The 17,655-nt window shown below is 43.5% G+C and overlaps 1 protein-coding gene across 6 annotated transcripts in view; it reads right to left on the bottom strand.

Moving 5' to 3' along the window:
- pxylp1 (2-phosphoxylose phosphatase 1) overlaps positions 1–17,655 on the bottom strand; it is a 574,980-nt gene that overhangs the window by 437,441 nt on the left and 119,884 nt on the right. For 5 of the 6 annotated variants that reach the window (XM_085990500.1, XM_085990493.1, XM_085990492.1 and 2 more), the window contains one exon: positions 7,328–7,384. The exons of the other annotated variant lie outside the window; for it this stretch is intronic. In XM_085990500.1, the coding sequence (XP_085846626.1) occupies positions 7,328–7,384 (57 nt within the window). The remainder of the gene's footprint in view (positions 1–7,327; positions 7,385–17,655) is intronic. 6 annotated transcript variants of the gene reach the window in all.

A 17,655-nucleotide genomic window follows, 5' to 3' on the forward strand; every position in this document is an offset into this window, starting at 1 on the left:
ACCTGACGTAGGGTCATCCAGACTCGAGTCGTCGTTGGCTTGTTCTCTCTACACAGATGCGGCCGGACCTGCTGTGATTTCCAGCAAAAAAAATGTTTTTTCGTCTGTTTTTTGTTTTTCATACAGACCCCAGCATCTGCAACATTTGACCCCTTGTGACCCCCACCTCATTGTTCTTTGATGTAATGTTTTCCTGACTAACCTGATTGGACACCATTCACACCTTTGATTGCTGTGATTATCTCTCTGCCGAGGTGTGATAAATGGCAGTTAGAAAGATTACCTGTAATCATCTGGCATTATTCTCTGACTATATAAGCTGTGTCTTTATTCATCTCTCCACTTCACCTGACGAAGGAGCAGCGCTCCGAAAGCTTGTGATTTCAAATAAAACTGTTGGACTATAACCTGGTGTTGTGTGACTTCTTACATTTGTTTTCCTTAGAGCAGAGAAGGCTGAGGAGAGACCTGATTGAGGTGTACAAAATTATGAGGGTCCAGATAGGGTAGATAGAAAGGAATTTTTCCCCTTAGTAGAGGGGTCAATAACCAAGGGGTATAGTTTCAAGGTAAGGGGCAAGAGGTTTAGAGGGGATTTAAGGAAAAACTTTTTCACCCAGAGGGTGGTTGGAATCTGGAACTCACTGCCTGAAAGGGTGGTAGAGGCAGGAACCCTCACAACGTTCAAGAACCATTTAGATGAGCAGTTGAAACGCCATAGCATACAAGGCTACGGACCAAGTGCTGGAAAATGGGATTAGAATAGACAGGGCTTGATGGCCGGCGCGGACACGATGGGCCGAAGGGCCTCGTTCTGCGCTGTATAACTCTATGACTCTACCTCAAATCAGATACACAAAGCAGCAGCTCTGAACAACAAGGCTTTTATTGTCATGCTTTTCTATCTGAAGCCGCCCACTGGCACTTCAGGGTCAAACTACTGCTTCCTCCGCCGATTGCAAACAACCATTTTCTGTCTAGCCACCAGATGGCGATAACCCTGACCAAGTTTAATATATCAATACAATTGTTGAGATTCATGTATCTCTGGTAAACAGGATCGAGTGCAAACCAATATAGTGGGTATATTGTGTTTAATCGGTATATTGTGTTTAATCGGAGTTTGGGATGGAAAATAACACACTAGTAATGCAGCAAAAACATACGACCGTGACAAGCAGCTGGTACTGGATCCGATCGGACAGACGGCTGGCATGCGTGAACAGTTCCCTGAATTCCGGCCTCTCTCTCTCTCTCTTTCTCTAGAACCTCCGATGGTGAGCGTGGGATCACTCTCAAAAGAGTGTTTGACCAGCCCAACTTCTCTTTGCAACTTCTGCCCGGCTCTCCCCTCCACCATCTGTGTAGGCAAGCCCTTGGGGTGTCACTTTTATTCTTATTTTAGGGGTTGGCCTAAGGCCAGGTTATTGACAAGACCATTTAACTTACAGAGGTTCCTCTAAAACTTTATCAACCAATGACAGCTCAAGTTCTTTGTCTTGGTTCTTGGATGAAAAAGCCCTCCCCAAAAGAGGGTCTCATTACTTCATCCAATTTATCTTTCTTGTTTTTACATTTTGAAGGTTCCTCCATTGGAATTTGTCTTATCTCTCTTGACTCTATCCTCCTTAACCCAGCAAGTCCAAGGCCCGGCCCTGTCCCTCTTAATCATGGCCCCAGCCAGAGCTGTCACATATTAACCAGTCGCTATCTCAACTTCATCTAGCAAATGGCCCATTCTAAGATGGATACCTTAGCCTCCTCAAATTCCTTTCATTCTATGTCTATTCCTAATTAACTTTTAATTATCTTCGCAAGCAGTTCTGCTAAACAAACTCCAAATTCTATCAGCAGAGATTATAATATGGTTATTAGTAATAATGGAAGAAACATAGGCTGGGCCTTCACTGGCTAAATTAAAGATACATTAACAAAGTCAAAACCCTAACTTACAAACAACAGATAACTAGCCTGGCAGGACCATCCTATGGGCCCCCGTGTGGAATGTTTATGTTTCACCTAATCTAACTGATTAAAAAGACTGTCTCAAATTCTAATGCAAGCTTTCCAGGAAAACAAAACTTATCATTTAAACACAGTATTATTTGTGTAGCCATATACATTTTTAGGCACCCCTAATTTCTAACACAGTGCAACCCTCCCCTTTTGTAAATCCTTTGTCGCTCTCAATCTGCGGTCTTTCTATGAATTACCCACCTCTCAGGTCCTTCATTTTTTCGGATGCTGGTGACAAATCATTTTTGGGCAGACCCTCATCTAGGTGTTACCACCCTGATGGTTGTGATTGGGGTTAAACCCCTGGGCAACAGGTGAAGGGTAAATCACCAAAATGCGTGTCAGTTGTTTAAAATATTTTTTCAAAAGTGCCTTAGTTTTTTTTTTCGACTATAAACTTGAGAGCCATAATGGTGAGAAAACAGTGATCTTTTTCCCTTCAGGGCGTTAGCTATTCCTATTACAATCAAAATTTCACAGATTCAATGGTTTCTGTACTTAACATTCTGCACTGCAGCAATTCACCAAGGCTTCTTCGGCAGCACCTCCCAAACCCGTGACCTCTTCCACCTAGAAGGACAAGGGCAGCAGGCGCATGGGAACACCACCACCTCCAAGTTCCCCTCCAAGTCACACACCATCCTGACTTAGAAGTATATCGCCGATCCTTCGTCGCCGCTGGGTCAAAATCCTGGAACTCCCTCCCTAACAGTACTGTGGGAGTACCTTCACCACACGGACTGCAGTGGTTCAAGAAGGCGGCTCACCACCACTTTCTCAAGGGCAACTAGGGATGGGCAATAAATGCTGGCCTTGCCAGCGACGCCCTGATCCCATAAACGAATAATAAAAAAAAAACACTTCATTTGGCTCAACTGGAATATCCTGGAATGAGTAAATTCTCTCATCTTCCATTGTTTTGACTGGTGAGAAATCCTTCCTTTCCTCCAAATGCACATCCGGACGCTTTTGACAGAATCAAATAATCAAAATGCACACGCCCGACTTTCTCTCTAACCTGAACTAAATATGTCAAAGGCCCCAAGTTTGTTTAGTGTCACACCATCTAACCACTTCTTTCCTTCCCTCCAACTTTTCACTCACACTTGCTGGAACAGCACCAATTCTCTGCGGGTCACTCAATCCTTGTCATGCTGAGTTTTCTGCTGCTCTTCTTTTATTTCCACTACATTGGCCAAGCCAGGCTTCAGTAAACTGAAACAGGTTTACGGCTGTTCCTTTCAAAACAGTTCAGCAGCAGAATGCGCTGTGACAGAGTGCAGGGCTGCCTGTGCAGGAGTAGAAATGTTGCCACATAGTGTTGCAGGGCCAAGTTTGTTTTACTCTGGGCAGAATGTAGTATTTGTTTAAGGAGGTATTCGTTTAACTGCTTGCACAAACCATTCTGAGGGCTGATTTGAGGCAGCATAGTATGGAGAGAGGTGGAAAATTGGATGTTTATACCATATAATTTTACAAAGATACATATGGAGTTGTCCATGGATTCTTCTTATTTCTGCACATTTATGCTGTACATCCAATTTTTAAGCAAGTCTAACATTTTGCGTCCTTAAATTTGCACTAATTAGGGACGGGCTTTCTTCCGCAATGGTAACAGCTTTCGATACACGAGTTTCCCCCTTCCACATCTTTGCAATACCGACTTTCTTAATAGAGGTTGTACCCATTCTCACTGGAAACAGCAATTTAGTTACGCTAATGGTTGGGAAATTTGCTTTTCCTAACAATTCCTGTGCAATGTTACTTGCTATTTCCATAGCTGGGGCAATTTCACAAGCACACATAAATCTCAAATCTTCCTCAGACAAGAGATTTTTTTTTGAATGGATTCACTCCTCAAGCTACAAACAAAACAATCTCAGATAGTTCCATGAGAAATTATTTTAATAGGCATGTTTTTCAATTGACATGACTGTTTCAACATAAGTTTTCAATGAAGTTTAATTGGATATATTAACATATTTTACAAGTTCCAAACACGGAGAAACAGAGTGCAAGGATTTCCTCTCTGACAGAGTGGTTAGGGGAAAGTGTTTAACATGGGTCGCCGAACTTTATAAAACACCTTGCATTTATATAGCGCCTTTAATGCAGTAACACATCCCAAGGCGCTTCACAGGAGCGTTATCAAAGAAAATTTGACACCGAGCCACATAAGGAGATATTAGGGCAGATTGGTCAAAGAAGTTGGTTTTAAGGAGTGTCTTAAAGGAGGAAAGAGAGATAGAAAGGTTTAGAGAGGGAATTCCAGAGCTTAAGGCCTCGGCAGCTGAAGGCACGACTGGTGGAGCGATTAAAATCGGGGCTGCGCAAGAGGCCAGAATTGGAGGAGCGCAGATATCTCAGAGGGTTGTGGGGCTGGAGTAGGTTACAGAGATAGGGAGGGGTGAGGCCATGGAGGGATTTGAAAGCAAGGATGAGAATTTAAAAACCGGAAGCCAATGTAGGTCAGCGAGCACAGTGGTGATGGGTGAACGGGACTTAACTGCGAGTTAGGATATGGGCAGCAGAGTTTTGGATGAGCTTAAGTTTATTGGGGGTGCAAGATGGGCGATAAGGTAAATACATTGGATGCCTCCGATCAGAAAAAATCTACAAACTTACCTGCTGGCTCCATAGGTTCTGAGGCTTGTGCAGAGGCCCAGATATCCCAGGGGCACATGCAGTTCGCAAGCGTCCCTGGGATCACATAGGCCATGGGGAACCAATCAAAGAAGGGAATCCCCCTTCACACTTTTGGTAGTTCTCTACGCACGGATCTGTCAAAAGTATGAATGGGAATCACTTAAAAAACACAGTAAAACATTAAATATTTTTTTTAAATCACATATTTAAAATTAATTAAAATTACATTAAATTAAATATTTTAAACAAATTTAATTTTTTGTAAAAAATAATTAAAAATTTTTACGGGGCTAAAAATAAACTTACCTTTTTTAAAAGTATTTTTAAATTATAAATCAGGGAAAAAATTTATATTTTTATTTTTTTTAAACTCTTATGCTGGTAAAAGCAGGTCTTATGCATGCTTTTACCAGGTGTAAGATTTTTAAAGGATTTCAGCGGGCGGAAGTTGTGCAGAAAGCGGAACTCCCTGCCCATAGAGGCCCTTCTCCCAGGGATGTGGAGGATCTGTCAAGAGGATTCTTGACAGATCGCATGTGCCGGGTTTTAGTGCATGCGCGTCGCATGCCTAAACCCGGCAGTTGCGCGGCCTCTATGGTTGCGTGCACACCTTGTACGCACCCGTGGGGGTCGGAAAATCCGGCCCATTAACATTTGCAAACTGTGGGCAAGCATCATGTGACTAGATTCAATGTGATCAAATGTCACATGATCAAATCTCCAGGAATGCATCGTGCTAGAGTTGGCAAACCTTCTCCTGGGGGCTTGGAAACCCTAAACCTAGATAGACGCTGTCTCAGACTTCTGATATACATTGTCAGCATGTGGCTGTCCCGTGAATCTGAATCCTTGCACACAAAATTTTACTTAGAAGTATTATTTTTAAATAAATTATACTAAACCCCCTTCCATGGCAAATAGTCAAAAATCCTGAAACATGACACCCACCCTATTACTTCCAGGTCAAACAAACCTTTCCCTCCCCAATTTAGAATCTGCTATTTATTTCTGGCCACCAGGTGGCAATAGCCCCTGTCTTTACCGAATAATGCAATGCAGGGCTTAAAGTTGCTGAATTTGTTTCAGTCACAATTTTTATTTCTGCCCTAAAGATAGAAGATTATATAGCTATATAAATAACATTTGTAACAACACATAAAAAAATTAAAGAAGTTCCCTAAAATCATTAAACTTACCTCATTAAACTTACCCATACAGTTGTTATTGTGCATTTTTACACTGTTTCCACGGATCTATTTCAGGGAACCTGAGAATCTCCTCTTTTTCTTGCCTTTAGCTTAATTTTTTTCAAACTGGGCTTTGTTACTCATCTCTTTTTTTAAATAGTTAAGGCAATCACACATTCCACACCACACCTTGAGTACAGTGCACTGTTCTAGTCACCAAGACAAGAAGGAGATATTGAAGCCCAAGAGGTGGCAGAGAAGAGTCACACAACATAACCATGTTTTGAAAGGACTAAGTTATGAGGAAAGATTGGAGAAACTTGGGCTTTTCAGGCTCAAAAGTCAACTGGGTTGTGATCTTATAGAGGTATATAAGATAGTAAACAATGGAGAAAAAGTCAATCCTGAACATTAAATTAGGGCAATAGGAATCATGAGTTCAAACTGGTGAAAGTTAAATTTAGGATTAATATCAAGAACTTCCTCACACAGAGTGAGCAACACATGGAATGGATTTCCGTGTAGAGTTGTGGAGGTGGAAACCCTGGGATTATTTCAGAAGCAATTAGCTGCTGTAATGAGGTCACTGCGATGAAAGTCAGGCGGGTTCTACAAAAGGCGGGCCATCTGCTCTACCAGATTACCGTCCATGTGGTGAAGGTGAAAATTACTCCCTACAGACACTGTCTGCATCTACTTCACAACTGACCAAGGCTGCTTTGAGGTAAAGTCCACCGTTACAAATCTGGACTGAGCACTGATGGGAGTAATAATTTGGATGTTCTTCTCTACACACTAACTTTCTCACCCCTAGAAAAAAACTGTTTCTGAGAAGAAAGCAAAAATGGCTCTTGTTTTATCTGTTTTGGGACTCGGAGTAAAACAACTGAGGCCAAGTCTTGCTGGAGGTCTCTCGGTCTCAATCCTGGCCCCATTCATTCTGGTCGTTCCTGCTTTTGTTGAGTTTGCAACCTCTCTGAATCAGATCAGCTTCAACTCGATTTACTGTATTCTGTTATTATGGTGGATAAGACTGTAGTTCACTCTGAGGGAGGACACACACACCTGCTCCTGGACCATTCCTGCTCTTTGGTCTCTCCTGGACACTCCACCGTGGATCTCCCACTCTCCTCTCCCTAGCTCTCCTAGTTCCAGCTGGTCTCATGCTGACTCCTTTGCGCGCTGATGCTGCTGCGCACAAACACAAACATGCTGTATGAAAGCTAACGGTACTTTTAAGTCATGTACATTGATTACAGGCAAAAATAACCCTGACTCGTGAACCTTAGTAAGAAGTAGTGAGAATTAAGTGTTCAGGCAGACTACAGTTGTACAGCCCTATTTCTACTCCTTTCTTTCTTTCCTCTCCTGCCCCAGAAAGTGGATACCGCAGAAAGTTAGCAACTGTCTTACCCCAAAAATCTAACAGACTGGACGTAGATGCAAACAATTTAAAACAAAAAGAAAAATTCCCTTACCTTTCGCTCCCTGCCAAAGAGACATGGAGGGATCCAAGATCTTTTGACGCATCATTGCTAATATCGCACATTCACAAAATGGGGGAAAAGTTGATGAATAAATGATTAATGATTGTATTGGTTGTATTTGCAGACATCCAATAAATACAATTTGATTGATTAGGTCACATTATGCAGTATACTTGTCTCACTGCATCCAACTTCTTTGCACCCTCTAAGGTATAAACATTAGCAGCACGTGCATTTAATTTAAAACAAATTAAATTAATTTTCTCCAGCAAAAAACAAATTCATTGCCACTCTGGATATATCTATTTGATACATAAAATATAGTTGAACAGAATTCAATCGATCTGTTGGTGGAGGACACATTTGACAACTATCCCACAATACCAAAACAACTCAGTGACAGAAGTATCCCACTTTGCACACATGCTTCGTCTTTTTGCTAAACAGAGCGGACCACCTAAGATTGAAATATGTTCAAATTCATTTTTTCATTCCAATTCATATATATTTTAAATCTGATTCAGAGCTTATCCCTGCCCCATGCCAGTCTTCACCACGGTAATGATTCTCAGTAGTCCTGCTAATGGTCACTGACATTAAGTGTATTTCTAGACAGTGCGTGGGCAGAAGCTGGTAATTTATGTGGGAGATTGTGTGTAATGTTGTGCAAAAATAATGATTTACAGCTGACATGGAAGAACAAGAGATGCTATCATTCAGGTCACTGCTGAATTATTCTAAATTTCTAAGGCTTTTTTACCTTTCTCCTGCAGAACACTTTGCAAGACCCAGCATATAATCAAAATAAATGTAGTAAACCATTTCATTATAATGTAGCTTATCAAAGATCATTTGAAATTACATTATATTTCAAATGAGATTTTCTTTAAATTCCCCAGGGCTGCATTAAGCAAATCTCTTTGAAAATCCACACATGATTCTTACAGACTCTTCTACGATTATTCTTTTTCCTTCCTAAACTATGTAAATACTCCACTGGGAATATTTATGATTCAATTATCAAATGTCCTTTGACTGGGTTTTTTTTTATTTCTCAGACTTAGCACATCTCCCTCGTTTAGCAGTCAAACTTTACAAAAAGTCATAACTATTACAAAACCACAAAGGCATCAATTTGACTGACCAGCCAAAATCATCCCAGGTGCATCAATTCTTCTTCTTCTTAGGCAGTCCCTCAGAACCGCGGGTGACTTGCTTCCACATTAAAAATGAGTTCTCAGGTGACTGATGAGTCCAATGCGGGACCTACAGTCTCTGTCACAGGTGGGGCAGACGGTGGTTGAAGGGGCGGGTGGGTGGGGTGCTTAGGTTGACGTGCGCTCCTTGCGCTGCCTGCGCTTGGCTTCTGCTTGTTCCCGGTGAAGAGACTCAAGGTATTCGGCGCCTTCCTGGATGCTTCTCCTCCACTTTGTGCGGTCTTGGGCCAGGGATTCCCAGGTGTCAGTGGGGATGTTGCATTTTTTCCAAGGAGGCTTTGAGGGTGTCCTTGAAGCATTTCCTCTGCCCACCTGGGGCTCTCTTGCCATGTCGGAGCTCCAAGTAGAGTGCTTGTTTTGAGAGTCTCGTATCGGGCATGCAGACAATGTGACCCGTACATCAGAGCTGATCGAGCGTGGTCAAAGCTTCGATGCTGGGGATGTCGGCCTGAGCAAGAACACTGACATTGGCGCGCCTATCCTGCCAATGGATTTGCAATTACACCAATGGTGCTGTTCTTTCATCCCACAACACCAATTACATTGTGGACACTTTTCGGTAAACATCCTACTGCAAACAATGGCAATGAAACTTTATTGCAGTAGAGGATTTGGGAAGAGCAAGAAAATGTTGACTTCAAAACCACTATAAGGAGCTCTATGGTCACGTTCATTTCAGCCTTTCCTGACATTAAGGCAAGGCAAGCTGATCTGAAGATGAACCAGAAGAAAAATGTGTCACTGTTAGCCAGCTCAAGACAGATCATTGGAGGCCTTAAACCTTAGGGTGGTAAAATGGGACTGGAGAGGTGACTTTACACTTGGCCGCATCGGCTACCTACATGTCAGTAGACTGAGCGGTTTAGTTCACTAGGAAAGATTCTCCTTCTGGGCCGACGTCTGTGAACAAGTTGCAAGGTCAATTGGCCCCAGATATCTGGAAAGTCACTTTGTGACAAAAATAGAATTAATAGAATTCCTAACCTTTTCATGTAAAAGTCTTGCACATGGAATGTGCTTCCTGTCCACATTAACCTTACTTCTTGTCACTATCTTTCAGCAACACTTTCTTATGCCAACATTTAAAATGGAAAATGGAAAATGGTTATGACAAGATTTGTTTTCAAATCCCTCCATAGCCTCGCCCCTCCCTATCGCTGTAATCTCCTCCAGCCACACAAACACCTAAGATATCTGCGCTCCTCTAATTCTGCCCTCTTGAGCATCCCCGATTATAATCATTCAACATTTAGTGGTCGTGCCTTCTGCTGCTTGGGCCCTAAGCTCTGGAATACCCTCCCTAAACTTCTCTGCCCCTCTACCTCTCTTTCCTCCTTTAAGATGCTCCTTAAAACCTACCTCTTTGACCAAGCTTTTGGTCATCTGCCCTAATTTCTCCTTATGTGGCTCGGTGTCAAAATTTTTGCCTTATAATACTCCTGTGAAGCGCCTTGGGACATTTTCCTATGTTAAAGGCGCTATATAAATACAAGTTGTTGTTGTTGTTGTTGTCATGCGGTATTTGCAGACCTCCTGCCACTAAGTGGTGGTGTTTAGTGGCAGAACTATGTTTAGTTGACTCGGGAGGATCAAACTTGAGATTTGGCAGACTTTGCAGGAAAGGAACCAAGCTGGGAGCTGGGGAATGCCGGCATACCTAGTGCGAAGGCCAAGCTGGGAGCTGGGGAATGCCGGCATACCTGATGCGAAGGCCAAGCTGGGAACTGCACAGACTTGCAGGCCTAATCTGGAGGTCAAAGACCAGTTTGCAGAGGTTCCTGGGAGTGAAGTCGTGGGTTTGAGAGGTGCTGTTGAAGAAGCCTTGGCGAGTTGCTGCAGTGTATCTTGTAGATGGTACACACTACAGCCATGGTACGCCGGTGGTGGAGGGAGTGAATGTTTAAGGTGGTGGATGGGGTGCCAATCAAGCGGGCTGCTTTGTCCTGGATGGTGTCGAGCTTCTTGAGTGTTGTTGGAGCTGTACTCATCCAGGCAAGTGGAGAGTATTCCATCACACTCCTGACTTGTGCCTTGTAGATGGTGGAAAGGCTTTGGGGAGTCAGGAGGTGAGACACTCGCTGCAGAATACCCAGCCTCTGACCTGCTCTTGTTACCCCAGGATGTTGATGTTGGGGGATTTGGTGATGGTAATGCTGTTGAATGTCAAGGGGTAGTGGTTAGACTCTCTCTTGTTGGAGATGGTCATTACCTGGTACTTGTGTGGTACAAAGGTTACTTGCCACTTATCAGACCAAGCCTGAATGTCGTCTAGGTCTTGCTGCATGCAGGCATTCACTGCTTCATTATCTGAGAAGTTGCGAATGAAACTGAACACAGTGCAATCATTAGTGAGCATCCCCACTTCTGACCTTATGATGGAGGGAAGGTCATTGATGAAGCAGGTGAAAGTATTTGTGCCTAGGACACTGCCCTGAGGAACTCCTGCAGCGATGTCCTGGGGCTGAGGTGATTGGCTTCCAACAACCACAACTATCTTCCTTTCTGCTACGTATGACTCCAGCCAGTGGAGTGTTTTCCCCTTGACTCCCATTGACTTCAATTTTATTATTGCTCCTTGATGCCCCACTCGGTCAAATGCTGCCTTGATGTCAAGGGCAGTCACTCTCGCCTCACCTCTGGAATTCAGCTCCTTTGTCCATGTTTGGACCAAGGCTGTAATGAGGTCGGGAGCCGAGTGGTCTTGGTGGAACCCAAACTGAGCATCGGTGAGCAGGTTATTGGTGAGTAAGTGCCGCTTGATAGCACTGTCGACAACACCTTCCATCACTTTGCTGACGATTGAGTGTAGACTGATGGGGCGGTAATTGGCTGGATTGGATATGTCCTGCTCTTTGTGGACAGGACATACATGGGCAATTTTCCACATTGTCGGGTAGATGCCAGTGTTGCAGCTGTACTAAAACAGCTTGGCTGGAGGCGCGGCTAGTTCTGGAGCACATGTCTTCAGCACGATAGCCGAATGTTGTCGGGGCCCATAGCCTTTGCTGTATCCAGTGCACTCAGCCATTTCTTAATATCACGTGGAATGAATCGAATTAGCTGAAGACTGGCTTCTGTGATGTTGGGGACCTCAGGAAGGGGCCGAGATGGATCATCAACTCGGCACTTCTGGCTGAAGATGGTTGCGAATGTTTCAGCTTGTCTTTTGCGCTCGCGTGCTGGGCTCCACCATCATTGAGGATGGGGATATTCATGGAGCCTCCTCCTCCCATTAGTTGCTTAATGGTCCACCACCATTCACAACTGGATATGGCAGGACTGCAGAGCTTTGATCTGATCTGTTGGTTGTGGGATCGCTTAGCTCTGCCTATAGCATGCTGCTTCCACTGTTTAGCATGCATGTAGTCCTGTGTTGCAGCATCCCAGGTTGGCACCTCATTTTTAGGTGCTGCTCCTGGCATGCTCTTCTACACTCCTCATTGAACCAGGGTTGGACCCCTGGTTTGATGTTAATGGTAGAGTGAGGGATATGCAGGGCCATGAGGTTACAGATTGTGGGGGAATACAATTCTGCTGCTGCTGATGGCCCACAGCGCCTCATGGATGCCCAGTTTTGAGCTGCTAGATCTGTTCTGAATCTATCCCGTTTAGCATGATGGAGGGTATCCTCAGTGTGAAGACAGGACTTCGTCTCCACAAGGACTGTGCGGTGGTCACTGCTACCTATACTGTCATGGACAGGTGCATCTGCAACAGGTAGATTGGTGAGGACGAGGTCAAGTAGGTTTTTCCCTTGTGTTGGTTCTCTCACCACCTGCCCAGTTTGGCAGCTATGTCCTTCAGAACTCAGCCAGCAGTGGTGCTACTGAGCTCTTGGTGATGGCCATTGAAGTCCCCCACCCATAATACATTCTGTGTGCCCTTGCTACCCAACATGGCAGAGTACTGATTCATCAGCTGAAGGAGGGCGGTAGGTGGTAATCAGCAGGAGGTGTCCTTGCCCATACTTGAGCTGAAGCCATGAGACCCAGAGTCAATGTTGAGGACTCCCAGGGCCACTCCCTCCCAACTGTATACCACTGTACCGCCACCCCTGGTGGGTCTGTCCTGCCAGTGGGACACCCAGGGATGGTGATGGAGGAGTTTGGGACATTGGCTGAAATGTATGATTCTGTGAGTATGACTATGTCAGGCTGTTGCTTGACTCGTCTGTGGGACAGCTCTCCCAATTTTGGCACAAGTCCCCAGATGTTAGTGAGGAGGGCTTTGAAGGGTCGACCGGGCTGGGTGTGCCGTTGTCATGTCCGAAGCCAGTGCCGAGGTCGATCCGTCTGGTTTTATTATTGTTTTTCGTAGCGGTTTGTTACAACTGAGTGGCTTGCTAGGCTATTTCAGAGGGAAATGAAGTATCAACCACATTGCTGTGGGTCGAGAGTCACACATAGACCAGGTCAGGTAAGGGCGGCAGATTTCTTTCCTAAAGGGCATTAGTGAATCAGATCACTTTTTACAACAATCTGATAGCTTCAAGGTCATCATTAATGATATTAGCTTTTGATTCCAGAATTATTTAATTAACTGAATTTAAATTCCCCAGCTGCCTTGGTGGAATTTGAACTCATGTCTCTGGATCATTAGTCCAGGCTTCTGGATTACTAGTCCAGTAACATAACCACTAGGCTACCATATTTTTGTGCTGTTGGAAAGAGGGCAATGTGATGGTCAGTAATAGAGGAATGGTAAGGAGCTTGGGCCTGTTGGTTAATGGGGACGTGTGGTTGAGGTTACTTGTATCACTCATGAATTATTTGATCATGTAGAGCCCGGGCAGAAAGGGGCTGCATACATTGTTGCAATCCTTCTTCTTCCTGTTCCTTCACTTCCTGTTGCACTTCCTCCTCTTCCTCGTGCTCCTGCTCCTCAGCTTCTCACCTGGTAGGTGGTGACAAGGGCTGTTCCCTCGTAATGGCCAGGTTGTGCAGCATGCAGCATACTACCACAAATCTTGATACCCACTCAGCTGAGTACTGCAGGGCTCCTCCAGAGCGGTCCAGGCAGCGGAAGCATAGCTTGATGATCCCTTTAAATAGCGCTAGTGGGGGTCCATCATTTTGTTTAACGTGTGTTCAGCTGTGCGAGTTTAAGACAGGGCACTGGCTGGACTGTGAAGTTCGAAAATGGCAGCACTGGCATCAAATCAGCGTTGCACACTGACTGACGTCATAATCTGCCTGCTCTGCATGCTGACAGCAGTTATTAGGTGCATGCAAACACCTTTACCAAGATGACGTACCCCTCAGAAGTGCGCACGCATCTCGGACCCCATTTTTGAGCGTTAGGTTGTTGTGTAGCGCCTAAAAAACGGGCACTACAGAGCCCAATTTAACCTCCGGGGAGTTTAGCACAGATGGACATAAGGTCCCTCCTAAATTCATAAAAATGAACCAAAACTATCTCCTGATTTGAACTGAACGTTATCTCATGGGCGTTTAAAGACACCTGTTACCTGGTTGTATTCCATGCATAAATGCTGAGTTCATATTGTCAGAAATATAATCAGTGACATTGCAGTTCATTTTTTAAATACTTTGAGTATATATTAATGAGAAAGGAAGGGAGTGAAAGGAAAAAAAATGGCAGTTAGCTTAGCTCACTGGTCGGAATATCACCTGAGTCAGAAGGTTGTGGGATCAAGTCCCACTGCAGGCCTCGAGTGCATAATCTAGGCTTATATTTCAATGCAGTACTGAGGGAGTGCTACATTGTTGGAGGTGCTGTCTTTCAGCTAAAATGTTAAATTAAGTTCCTGTCCACCTGTTTAGGTGGATTTAAAAGATCTCATGGGAGGGAAGGGAAGTTCTCCCACTTTTGTCAACACTACAAAACAGATTAACTTGCCATTTACCTCATTGCTGTTTGTGGGACCTTGCTGTGCATAAATAAGCTGCAGCATTTTCCTGCCTAACAGTGACTGCACTTCAAATGTACTTCACTGGCTGTAAAGCGCGAAGTCCTGAGACATGAAAGGCACTATATAAATACAAATTCTTTCTTTATATTAATAATAATTAGAGTTTTCCATAATTCTAGGCCACTGAAGACCTTTGGGAATGTTGTGTGCTCACTACCATACACTGGTACAACTCTAAATTTGAAAGCCTGCAAAAACCCTGCCAAATAACCTCTTGCAAAAGGCACTTTATGAATCCAAATCCAAAAAAGGCCACAAAACCTTTGTGAACAGACAGCAAATTGAGCCTTGGCCTTTTCACATTCAGCATTAAAAATAAAGCTGGAGAAATAGAATGGGTTCTCACAGTACATTTGTCCAGTTAAAACAACAGCAAGTCATCCAAAGTTCAACCTGCCAGAGGCAAGACACATCTTTATTGCCCTCTTGTGCACTCAATGATTGTCAGTGGGAGTATACACATAGCCTATGGTTCAACCAGATTAGTGACAATCTGGGGAAGCCAAAATTATTCCGATGACAACTTAATTGGCAGGCATATTTTCAATTTTTTTGCACTTAGTCACGGGTATAGAAATGATCAGACAATTTCTACTGACCGTCATTTTTGATCTGTTTAATATTTGGTCTCAGTCATTCTCCCGAACAAGGTCTCTACAAAGTCTAAAGCTGACCAAGTTTAACACTTTGTGTGGTGAAAGACATTTACAGCAATTTAAAAAAAAACTTGCTCACACATTGTTGGCTCTGTAAACAGTCCAGGCTTTTTTTTGAGCCAAGCTGTTGCCCACTGGATAATTCAGAATTAAACTGTCAATATGAAATTTCCCCCATTCATCTTTATGTACAGACACAGCTTAGCTAGACATGAAACTTTGGGGTAGATCTCCAGCTGGCGGGATATCTGGTGCTGCTGGACAAGTCCAAACAGAGAGTTCCTTTTACCAAAGAGTGAGCAGAGCCTTTCCTTTTCCCATCTGGCACTGACCAAGAAGACAATTCTGAAGCACAGAGTGGGCACAACCTCTTTCAGTAGTGGGATCAGTGGTTTTGGTCACTGATGTTGCCCAATGTGAAAAGGTGCGGTCCTGAGCACAGGATACTTTATAAATTTTATGAAGCATCATAGGCGGACAATTTCAAGAACTGGATTTAATTCCGGAATACAATTTTGTTCATCTCCTCTGTCTTTAATTAGCCAATCGCTAAATAGCTGAATGCTGAGATTTGTAAAGTCCTTTTTTCTTAAAAATAGCAGATGCACCAGGCGTTCATCAGAATATTTAGTTGTTATGCTGCGTGCATATATAGAAAAGACACCCATCGTTAATAGTTCAATGTAAAAGAAATGTGGGCCTCTGATAACTGTACTCAATAAAAATGATTAATAAAGAAGATTGATCCAATATTCTTCCAGTGGCTCAATAAGTAAAGGCACAGCCTGGTGTGATACTGTGCCATACAGCTCAGTGTCTCAGACAAGCCAACTGTTCCTATTTGATGCGGACAGTCAGTATGTCCAAAATGGTGCTGACTTTTTTTTTCAGACAAAAATGCAAACGTATCACTTGGCCTCCCTTCATGGTGCCGTCTGTGACTCCTTCCTCCTGTTGGTGCTCCAATTTTCAATACTGCAGCAAGAACTCTTGAGGGAGCAGGCGTTCCCACAAACAGGTGCAATGGTATTCATAATCAGAGCAGTAACAACAGTTACCGTTGGTCAGTTTTTTTGCTAGCTTTCTAGGCTGGCCCGTTGGTCCCTGTACAGTGATTTCTAAAGTAAGTCACTCCAAAAGAACCTGCAACAATATTGAGAATTAATTCGCCACTTTGTAAATGAAGGTAATATCAAAACACTACACATATATTTCAAGTAACTGATTGACTACTTTTCTTTCATAGATAAGCTTCATTTTATTTACTTCAGAAAACAGGTTTACTTATATACATGACAGGAAGATTTACTGAAGCCATTATGCACATCTATGGGGAAGAAAAGCAATCAAAACAGCAAATGTATAAAGAGAATGAGTGAGAGTGGATTCCAAGTATCAGTCAGGCTGCACTGTACAGAGATTTATCATTCATATGTTTTGTTCTTTCATATAGTACAGACAACATGCCAAGATCTCTAATTGCATAAGCTTTACAATGGCAGTGTCACTTTGGCACTTGTAAGCAATGAATGCAGTTATTCCATTAGACTTTTCTTTCATTGCCTACGCTCACCAGCGCAATGACTTTTTCTCTCTCATTGGAAAGAAATTCTTCTTGGAAGGAATTTCCCCCCAGGGGCACATCCATCTTTATGTACAACTCCTGCAGCTGATTGCTTCTGATGGGAAAGAGCACAATGTGATTGAGCTCAAATATTGAAAGATTTCTGATAAAGCGAACAATAAAAATGAGGGTATTATATACACTTCCCTCTGGAATCAAATCTGTACAATTTGTTTATCCATCACGTTACCATCCGTCTTCTTAACTGAACCTGCTATCTCTGAAATGGCTTACTTAAGGGATTATGTCCAATGGGTAAAATAGAACAGCAGGTTTATTTAAAAAAGTATAATTAAACATCTTGAACACAGTACATTCAGTTCTAGATTGTTCTGGGATTAAAAGGCTGATGTTATTATTGCCTTTCACTATCCTACATTTACTTTAAGCACAGCTAAAAGCAAAAGAAATGTAAGTGTGGATTCTATGGCCGCGATTTTATCATTGGTGGCGGGGTGGGTGCAGGAAAGGTGGTCGGAGGGTCCCGGTTCCGCCTCCGCTTTCATCCAGTAAAAAATTGCGATTTTGCCCTAATTGGGCGATTGATTCCCTGCGTGTGCGCTCCCCTGGCCAATTAGTGTTTTGGGTCTGGAATTCGCCTCTGCTAATGTCTGTGAGCCAGCTGCAATTAAGAGGCCCATGCAACCGTGGTTCATTCTCTTACTTTTTTCCTTTGAATTGTCCACTCTACTCACTGCTGCTGACGTGGCAACCTCAAGGGCCAAGGCCTCACCTCGATTTGCTGATGACTCCCTCCATGATCTTGTGGAAGGAGTCAGAGGTCAAAAGGAGGTACTCTTCCTATCCTCTGGGAGGAAGAAGCCATCACAGCAGACCAAAGCTGTGTGGTTGCAAATTGCACAGGAGGTCAGCTCCAGATTGATGTGCCC

The sequence above is a fragment of the Somniosus microcephalus genome, chromosome 6 (assembly GCF_052327205.1).
Source record: "Somniosus microcephalus isolate GS21.2 chromosome 6, FLI_Smic_1.0, whole genome shotgun sequence".
Lineage (NCBI taxonomy): Eukaryota > Metazoa > Chordata > Chondrichthyes > Squaliformes > Somniosidae > Somniosus > Somniosus microcephalus.